Source organism: Primulina eburnea, chromosome 4 (assembly GCF_022965805.1).
Source record: "Primulina eburnea isolate SZY01 chromosome 4, ASM2296580v1, whole genome shotgun sequence".
NCBI classification, from domain to species: Eukaryota; Viridiplantae; Streptophyta; class Magnoliopsida; order Lamiales; family Gesneriaceae; genus Primulina; species Primulina eburnea.
In genome coordinates, this window is record NC_133104.1 from 11471355 (window position 1) to 11481472 (window position 10118).

A 10118-nucleotide genomic window follows, 5' to 3' on the forward strand; every position below is an offset into this window, starting at 1 on the left:
AGGTGTTGTCAACATCCTCCTCAACACCGGGTGCAGCAGCAGCAGCATTCTCAGAGGACTCGTTAGCTTCAGGGTCAGTGTCCTCAGATGCATCATCACCTTGTTCCTCTGATTCAAAGTCAGATACAGACGATGAGGAGGAGTCGTCAGAAGCGCCAGGCCGGTTTTGTTCAAATTCCTTCATCATTTCTGAATCAGGTTCTTCCTCCTGAGCCATTTATTTCTTGGCCGCCTTATCTTCTTTAAGCTGTGCAAGAAACTCGGCCAGTGATTGCTCATCGTTTTCAGCCTCATCAGGAACCCTTTCTTCAGAAGCATCTTGACTATCCATGACTGGGTGTTGCTTTTGGACACCAGAAGACGAGCCACTTATCGTTGCTGTAGCAGTTGGTTTCGGGCGAGCCACCAATTCAAAGTCCTCATCATTGGAGTCGTCTCCTGATGAGAAGTCAGGGTCCAGAATGAATGGGACGGTAGATGCCCTTGGTTTCTTTGTAGGGACAAAGTCAGGGTCAAACCCTGCTTGTCTCTTTGTCGTACGACGCATAGGGACAGGGGGAAAAGCTCTATTCACGGCCTCAAAATCTGGTGGATTTTCAATGTCGATTGCATTCCCGGGTTCACCAGGAGCAATAATTTCCAGCGGCACTGGTTCTTCTGGTACACTGACCATTGCCATCCCTTCCACATTGGTTTCGGCTGAGGGTGATTTTTCCCCCAACCTCGCAGCCATTTCATTTCTGATGTCGTGACGATCGAAGCCAGCCATCTGTAGAATAAAGAACACAGGAAATAGTGTGGATCGAAGGGACACAAGAAAATCCGAAGACAGAGATAATTTTTCGCAACAAATGAATAGTGAGAGCAGGACAATATTTTTATAATGTGCGAGAAAATCACAGACAGTAAAGTTGTGCATCATCCATTCCTAAGTATTTAAGCATACGCCTCCAACGGTAACATTCTCTCGACCCGTAACTGCAGCCTCTTTCCAAATCAAAGCTTACTCTCATCCAACGGTAACTTTCCGAACCAGTGTAATCAAAGAAAAAATCAGGCAGAATGAAACGCCACATCAAATTAACCCCACTAACCGTTAGATAACAATGTATTTCAAGATTCGGTTGGTTTGGGTTTTTCTTCGTATTTCATTAGTCAAGAACTGATAGCCCACTGGACATGACGAATTTACATAACAGCAATAAGAAACTCCTAAAATTTATGCCTAAAATATGATCAAAAATGAAATGTACACACATGTGATCAAACTGTGATTAGCCTGTACTTGGGTGTTGGCAGCACCTCTTGGCAACACTCACTCGTGAGACTAAAACTTTCTTGGATTTTTTAATTCAGACATGGTAGCTCCCACTCCAGAGGAACGGTCTTCATAGGACTCCTCTAGGTAGCTTTTTCCATCTGTATTTTGACTTAGAAGTGGTAGCTCCCACACTAGAAGAACGGTCTTCATGGGACTCTTCTAGGTAGCTTTTTCCATTTTCTTCTAAACAATTTTTTGTTCAATTTTTCTCCTCTTTTCTATTTTTCACCTTGTTGCTCAGCAGTTTTTTAAGTAATTATCTGCATAGGATAAGATCATGTGGAACACACACATCCGCAACAGCTTTATGACTTAAATTGAGCACAACTCATACCTTTTAGAGAATTTTGATAGAAAGTTTGAATCACACCTGAGAGTGCACCATTTAGTGTCCTTCACTTGTTACAGGCTTCACACAAAACAAGATGTATGCATTATGTCTAGCATCCTACAAATAAAATGCACATGCATGCTGAGTGTTGTCCGCCAGTGTTGGAACACCCAGGACAACATCCGTAAATGATCATTGTGCACACAAGCTGAGAGACTTCCTAAGATTGGAAAATCTCTCAAAATCCAATGGTTTTGTAAAAATATCAGCCAGTTGGTTTTCAGTTCCAACAAATTCCATTCGAATTATTCCCTTTTCAACTAAATCTCGAATAAAATGATGTCTAATGTCAATGTGTTTAGTTCGAGAGTGTTGTACTGGATTTTTTGAAATATCGATTGCACTTGAATTGTCACAGTATACAATTAAGGTGTCACTGCTGAATCCATAATCGTTAATCATTTGATTCATCCATAAAAGTTGTGAACAACAACTGGCAGCCGCAACATATTCGGATTCAGCAGTGGAAAAAGACACACAATTTTGCTTTCTGCTATACCATGACACCAAATTGTTACCAAGATAAAAGCATCCACCAGTGGTACTTTTCCTATCATCTAAGTTTCTAGCCCAGTCAGCATCACTAAAGCCCACTAAATTGGTGTTTGTTTCTTTTGTGTACCACAAGCCAAAGTCAACTGTTCCAGATATATATCGCAAAATTCTTTTAACAGCTTTCAAATGAGTGACTTTAGGATCAGCCTGGTACCTGGCACACAAACATACACTAATCATAATGTCGGGACGACTCGCACTCAAGTAAAGGAGACTGCCTATGATGCTGCGATACTGGGTGTTGTCAACACCGGTGGCAACATCGTCTTTGGACAATTTTTCAGTCGACCCCATTGGAGTTTTCAAGTGTTTAGTGTTCTCGGCAGCAAATTTCTTTACGACATTCTTGGCATACTTCGATTGACATAGAAAGATACCATCATGCATTTGTTTAATTTGTAAGCCAAGAAAGAAACTCAATTCCCCTACCATGCTCATTTCAAATGTGGTAGACATACAATTAACAAAATCAGTAACATGCTTTTGAGAAGAAGCACCAAAAATTATGTCATCCACATAAATTTGACATACAAGTATATCATGCTTTGACTTTTTAATAAAAAGGGTTTTATCAACCTCACCTCGTTTGAAGCTCAAGTCAAGCAGATATTCCGTAAGCTTACCATACCATGCCCGTGGAGCCTGCTTAAGCCCATACAGTGCCTTCTTCAACTTGTAGACATGGTTCGGGTGGTGTGGATCTTCAAATCCTTTAGGTTGGCTTACATACGCTTCTTCTTTGAAAATGCCATTCAAAAATGCACTTTTCACATCCATTTGATATAATTTTATGTCCATGTGACAAGCAATAGCAAGTAACAGTCGGACTGATTCAATTCGAGCAACAGGGGCAAATGTCTCATCAAAATCAATCCCTTCAATTTGAGTATACCCTTGAGCCACTAGCCTAGCTTTATTTCTCACAACAATTCCAGATTCATCAGTTTTGTTTTTAAAGATCCATTTGGTTCCAATAACATTCATATTATCGGGTCTAGGTACCAAATCCCACACATCATTCCTAACAAATTGTTCAAGTTCCTCATGCATAGCATTGACCCAGAATTCATCTTTTAAAGCTTCATTAACATTTTTGGGTTCAATTAGGGAAACAAAACAAGAATGGCTTACCTGAGAGTAGACAGACGTCATGCATACTAGACCAATCATTTTTCGATAATCTACTTTCTCCTTTCTTCTAGTTTGCATTCCTTCAAATGTCTCTCCAATGATCTGGGATGAAGGATGATTTTTCTGAATCTTGATGGGAATGTCAATCCCTTCATCGGTTACACCATCATCATTTTCAGTATACTCTCCTGGCTCTTTATTTGATTCTGCCAGTTCAGGTGTTGTCTCAGGTGTTACAACACCGGGTGCAACATCTGTGTTAGGCAGTGTCTCACTTACGTTCAGCAGCCCATCAATATCATCCTCGATTGTTTTTCCCGTCAGATCCAAGTAAAGCGAGAGAAATCATCCACACAAACGCATGAATACTTCTTACCTCCAAGACTTTCCACTTTCATTGGACCCATAGGATTCATGTGCAAGAGTTCAAGACATCGTGTTGTCCCAAAGTGTTGCAACACTTGATGGGGAACATGTGTTTGCTTACCTTTTTGACATGCACCACAAACATACGAAATTCCAGAGGATAAATTAGGTATACCTCTCACAGCATCGTACTTACCAAGATTCTTTAATGTCTTCAAGTTTGCATGTCCCAATTTTTGATGCCACAAGTTTAATTCACTCACCTTTGAATGATTGCATACTAAGTCTTCTCCAAGATGATAGCAATTATCACCAGACCTTGTACCTGTCAAAATACGAGTATTAGAATTATCAAACACTTCACAATTGTCTTTATCAAACTTAACATGCAAACCGTCATCACAAAGTTGACTTATGCTTATTAAGTTTGAGTTAAGCCCTTCGACATAAAGCACATTGTGTAGATTAGGCAGTCCATCAACATTCAAAGTTCCTTTGCCAGCAATTCTTCCTTTAGCACCACCACCATACGTCACATGAACACTCCTCAGTTCAACATAGTCAATCAAATGGTCTTTAGAACCTCTCATGTGGCACGAACAGCCACTGTCAAAGTACCATATTCCTGCAATGTTAGTCTTTAATGAAGTATAAATAACGGAACATAGAATCTTAGCCTTTGGTACCCAAACCCTTTTTACCGTCGGTTTTCTGTTGGCAGTGTTGCGCCGGGTGTTATACAACACCTGGGACAACACCTGTTCTGATTCCCATCTTTTGTAATCATCTCTTAGTTTAAAGCAGTAGGGTTTGATATGACCAGATCTAAAACAATAGTGGCAGATAAAGTGGCGTTTTCTGGATTTGGACTTCTTGGTAGATATTTGCCTTTTAGATGGAGCACCTTCTTCAGTTTGTGTAGCATTCGAAGTTTCAACACTGCCTTTGACAAAAACAGTTGGTTTTCTCTCAGTATTGGAAGATTCTCCAATTTCAAACAGACTGTTCGGATAACCAAGTCCAGCTTTGTCATTCTGTCCAATCATCAAAAGTGAATCAAGTTTGGATGAACTTGAATTCATCTTGGCAAGAATCTGAGTTGCTTCTCCAAGTTCCTCTTTGACTTTGCATAATTCCAAATCTTTCTTGCTTAAGATTACTTCAAGTCGTGAAATTTGTGACTTTAGCTCAGCATTCTCTTTGGAGAGAATTGCATTTCCTTTAGTTCTTTTGATCCAGTCTTCATATAATTATTCGTACATCGTCTGCACACTTTCTAGAGTGTCTTCATCATCATCTACCTCTTGAGTTTCAGACTGACTTGCCTCCGCAAGGGTTGTAGATTTGAGACATACTGAATTTGAAGAGGTGTTGCGGCCAGGTATTGCAACACCTGTGGCAACAACCAAAGGATTGATTTGCATTGAGCGTTTTTCCTTGATCACAGAAGATAACGATGTGTGATTTTCAGATTCACTTAATCCTTGATCATCATCAGACTCTTCATCACTCAGGGTGACAGTCATGCCTTTGTTTTTCCTAAGTCGATTGGCACACTCATTGGCATAGTGTCCATATCCCGAACATTCTCTACATTGCACTGAGTCCAGGTTTCTGACATTAGATTGGATTTGCACTTCGGTTTTTGGTCGAAACTGTCCTTTCATAGGAGTTAACTTTTGAGCTTTTGCAAAAGTGGTATTATTGGGCAGCTCAGATTTTTGTCCAATTTTCTTCTTTTCTCTCATAGTCTTCAAGTAATCACCAAATTTCTTAGTAAACAGAGAGATCGACTCTTCACCTAAATCAGACTTATCCACCTCTTTAGATATTTGAAGGATTTCATCATAAGATTCGGTTGAGGCTTCAAAGGCTATTGTCTTCCCATTATCCTTCCTTTGTAGATCAAGATTCATCTCAAAAGTTCTGACCTTTGATCGTTGAAGTGTCTTTAGAGAACTCATTAGTTCATCCAAGTTGATCGTTGAAGTGTCTTTAGATTCTTCAATAGCGCAAATTTTGACATTGAATCTCTCAGGAAGAGATCTTAGAACCTTGTTCACCAATCTTTCATTTGGTATGGGATCTCCTAGGCCATGTGATTCATTTGAGAGTTGTCTCAACCGGCAGTCATACTCAAGAATAGACTCATTGTCCTCCATTCTCAAACTTTCGAACTTTGATGTCACCATCCTTAGCCTAGTTTTACGCACACTTGCAGTTCCTTCACAGTGCTTCTGGAGTATCTCCCAAGCATCTTTGGCGCAAACACAATTGGTGATTAAATTAAACATCCTTGTGTCAACAGATGAAAATATAGCATTGAGAGCCTTGGAATTAAAGTTTGAAGTTTGCACTTCATCGACAGTTCATGTACTTTCAGGTTTGAGCCGTGTGTCTCCATCAGCATCCTCAAGTTTTGGTGGACTCCAACCATCAAGTACACGTTGCCAAGCTCTTTCTTCAATGGATTTAATAAAAACCCTCATCTTTACTTTCCACAATGCATAGTTTGATCCATCCAACACGGGAGGCCTAAAAACAGTATTTGTTGATACTTCCATAATTCCTTTTCACTCTGAAAACAAAACAAAACAGGATCTCACTTAGTAGCGTCAAGTGGAAGCTCTGATACCAATTGAAAGTTCTGTATCCACAGTGTATGTGTGAGTTGAGGATGAGTGTTGTGTGTTTCAGAATATAGGTGTTGTGCGTAGGTGTTGTAACACCCACGACAACATGCAGCGGAAATTATAATTTTAACACACCTACACGTAGTTGGAATAATGATAATAATAAGAGAGACGAGATATAAATTATGCACAAGTATCAAATACTTGTGCGGTGCCTCATGGCAAAATACTTCACTAGAAAAACTTGTAAGTTTACAAAAACCAATACTAGTGAGTGAACAAAACAACTCCCTTGTACAGGCGAGTGACAAATTGCATCCTATACTTCTAACAAACCGTATAACAAAACTATATCGGATGCATCAACCGAGAAGTGAAAAACTCTTCGAAACTGAACACACTAATTACAACCGTGATTAGGTGTTGTCTTCAGATGTTGGCAACACTTCACAGCAACAAGTTATCAATCACACGAGATTGCTATGCTTCGGTAAATGTCTCTGCAAATCGTCTCTTCCGTTACTAGTTCTGTATCTTCTTCTCCTATTTATACTCACTTGTCTTCACAGTCCTATAAAATATGGAAAACCCAATTTTATAAGGAAACAAACTCTTTTTAAATTAAGGATAACATATCTTAAAGATCATATCATATCTTTTCTATATTATCGATGACTATATTAAATAGGAGATCATATAATATGTCTAGAAAGGCAAAATAGCAAAGATCTTTTTAAACAAGGTAAGTACTAAATGAAGGAAATATTTAAAGGAATAAAATTCCTTTCATAGCCTAAAAAAAACGCTCATAGAAAACGGTTGTTAAAACCGTTATTGTAGCCCAAAAAAAGCTCTTAGACAACGGTTTTTAAAAAACATTGTTGTAGCAAAAAAAAAACGCTAATAGACAACGGTTTGTAGACACATCAAAGACAACGATTTTTAAAAAACTGTTGTCTATAAACGTGTTATTTTAGGTTACGACAACGGTTTTTGTTAAAACCGTTGTTAAAAGAAAAAACACAATGGTTTTAAAAACAGTTGTGTGTGAGTGTTGATCTTATATTTTCTTGCAGTGGAAACACGGGAACAATGTTCATGATCATGCTTGGCTCTAATTTATTAATCCACAAAATTTCACAACAGGCGAATTAAAGTACTTATGAACTTCATATAGCATGCCAAATTATTACAGCTACAAACTGCATTAAAATTTGCATCCCCAATCAAATTTTTACCTTCGATTCATTTAGCTTTATGATCTAGCCTCTAGCCCATTAATCTTGGTCAACGAATTAACAGCCGGTGTGTGGCCGACGAACAAAGCTACGTGACCCATGAGCTTATCCTTGCGAGAAAACGTGGTGCCGCACGAGCACTGCCACTTGAGGTCCCCGCAGTGCTTCTCATGGGTCCTCAAATCCGATAAAACCGAGAAGTTCTTCTTGTGGCACCTCTTGCACACGTACATTTTCGGGCAGTGGCTCCTCTTGTAGTGATTCTTGACACAGATCAGTGATTTCAAAGGCTGGAACTTGGTATGATTCTTGTTCCACCGGCAGCCTTCTTGCGGGCACGAGTATTTCTTGGGCAACCTCACGCTGCTGCTAGTACAATCGTTGTTCACTCCACTTGCGCCCGCATGATTCTTCATGGGGTTGCACAAGGCGGCGCTGGATTTATACTCCTCCCCGTGTGCTCGCATGTGCATGCGCAGATTCGCGTCGCGCTTGAACCCTTTGCCGCATACATGGCAGTAATGTGTATATTTTGCTAATAATCCAGCAGCTTCCAACTCAATAATATCGCAGTTCTTGATGCCAACCCCCTTTGACCCTTGAGTCATCTCCCTCTTTTGGGCCAAATTTCTCCCACAAACTTCGTTACTAAGACTAACATCAACAGTACCACTAACATCAATATTATTAGAGTTGCAGTTATTAAAATTCTCACCGCACCACTGGTCCATCATCCCGCCGTGATGATCCGAATAATACAAGCCATGCACCTGATCATCGGCCACACGGTTACCATCCGTTAGGTCGTCGGCTTGACCATTAGAAGACATCGAGCCGATGGACATCTGCTGACAAGCAAACATCATAGAAGATGCGGTGATGAGGATCTCTTGGATCAAGGTTCCCAACGCCGGTATAGCGACAGCAGTTGCCTCGGCCTGCGGATTGTTAGCCGGGATCAAGAATATGCTGGATAGGGACTGAACCTGTTGGACTTTGTCACTAAGCAGCGACAGATTGTAAAAGAAAGACGAAGAGTTTGTAGGTTGAGTCGCTGAATTCGCTTCAAGATCTGTAGGAATAATCTCTTCTGAGACGCCATATATTGAAGTGGTCCCTGAAATCAACATGATAGAGATTAAAAAGCTTCAATCTTCACAACTGCTCCTTTTTCGTTAGATTTTTCTCCAATCTTTTGGACCCAAACTCCCTAAATTTCTTACATATATGTCTCGGAGAGCAATATATATGGAAGTATATAGTAAAATAAAATGTGGTGTTTTGGGCTGCTGGTTGACTTGGTAAATGAAATTAACCAGAATATCATGTGGAATTAGTGGGTGGAGTGACTTTGAATAGCTGTAGCTTGGTGTTTGTACACCAATATGAATATATATTATATATATATATATATATATATATATATATGTGTGTGTGTGTGTGTGTGTGTGTGTGTGTGTGTGTGTGTGGAAGAAACACCAAACTATACGCTTTGGTCAAAAAAAGATTGAATTTTGTATTTCCTTATTTATGCATCATGGAGTTTTTTTCGATGAATTTGAAATTCATTTTTTAAAAATTTTGAATTCAAACACAATAGTATATTGATATGATCATCTATTTTTTCTGAAATATTTTGCTTCTTTAATCTGCCTTTAAAATGCAAAATATTTTGCTTTGCTATAAATTACAGTTTTTTCTCTATGTAACGAAACGACTTCCGAAATTCTAAAATCAACGTGGGCTCGGCCGCACGTATTACTTTCTTGAGGGAAGCAAAGTCAACCTTTGGGCTTCAATTCAGCACCACTTGAGACCTCCCCCGAATGTCACCAAACTCAGATTTAGACAAACTTTGAGCAAAAAAGAGTTTTCCGAATTTGCAGATAGGTTAGATCAATTTCAATGAGATTATTTTAAAAAGAATTTGTAGTGTTTAATTGTCATGTAGAATAAGGGTAGCAAAGAAAATTTTACTTACATCTTATGTTACACTTACACCTATTATATCAATAATTGTATTAATTCATTTTTTATTATTATTAATTTTTTTGGGTTAATTTTGACACATATGATATAATTAGGTGTGATATATTATAAAGCTGAAGATTTTTTTGGGGTTTTAAGTATGACACCAAACATCACCATCCTATGCTACTTTAATATGGTTTATTAATGCTTAATTTAATGAATTCAAACTAATTAATGTTTATATATTGGTCCGTGGCGCCAACCCTCACGTTGATTTTGACATAAAGTCTAGCTTTTCTCTAAGTCTAGTTTGCGATTTTCAAGTGTTACCAAGTTTCATTTCTTACACTTTTGCACTTGTTTAGGAAACCAAACAAGTAGATAATTTAAGTTTGTCTATATTATGTTCTGGTCTTAAAAGTGTTTAAAGATGGGTTTTGATCATGCGAGTTTGATTTTTTTAGTCATTTTGGTTTTCTTTATACTAGAGTACTAACGTGACATTAAACACA

The 10118-nt window shown here is 38.8% G+C and overlaps 2 protein-coding genes across 2 annotated transcripts; both read right to left on the reverse strand.

Annotated features, from left to right (window-relative positions):
• Nucleotides 1-217: 217 nt before the first annotated feature.
• On the reverse strand, nucleotides 218-6328 carry LOC140830090 (uncharacterized). The gene is made up of 8 exons (XM_073193371.1): nucleotides 6142-6328; nucleotides 5086-6021; nucleotides 4183-5004; nucleotides 3886-4089; nucleotides 3270-3652; nucleotides 2697-3125; nucleotides 2076-2621; nucleotides 218-769 (listed from the first exon to the last, which is right to left on the reverse strand). Exons 1-8 carry the CDS (start codon nucleotides 6326-6328, stop codon nucleotides 218-220), a joined length of 4059 nt encoding a protein of 1352 aa, XP_073049472.1.
• Nucleotides 6329-6610: 282 nt separating this feature from the next.
• LOC140829784 (protein SENSITIVE TO PROTON RHIZOTOXICITY 2) lies at nucleotides 6611-8977 on the reverse strand. The gene is made up of 2 exons (XM_073193073.1): nucleotides 7636-8977; nucleotides 6611-6968 (listed from the first exon to the last, which is right to left on the reverse strand). Exon 1 carries the CDS (start codon nucleotides 8763-8765, stop codon nucleotides 7653-7655), a length of 1113 nt encoding a protein of 370 aa, XP_073049174.1. The 5' UTR covers nucleotides 8766-8977; the 3' UTR covers nucleotides 6611-6968; nucleotides 7636-7652.
• Between the last annotated feature and the right edge of the window lie 1141 nt (nucleotides 8978-10118).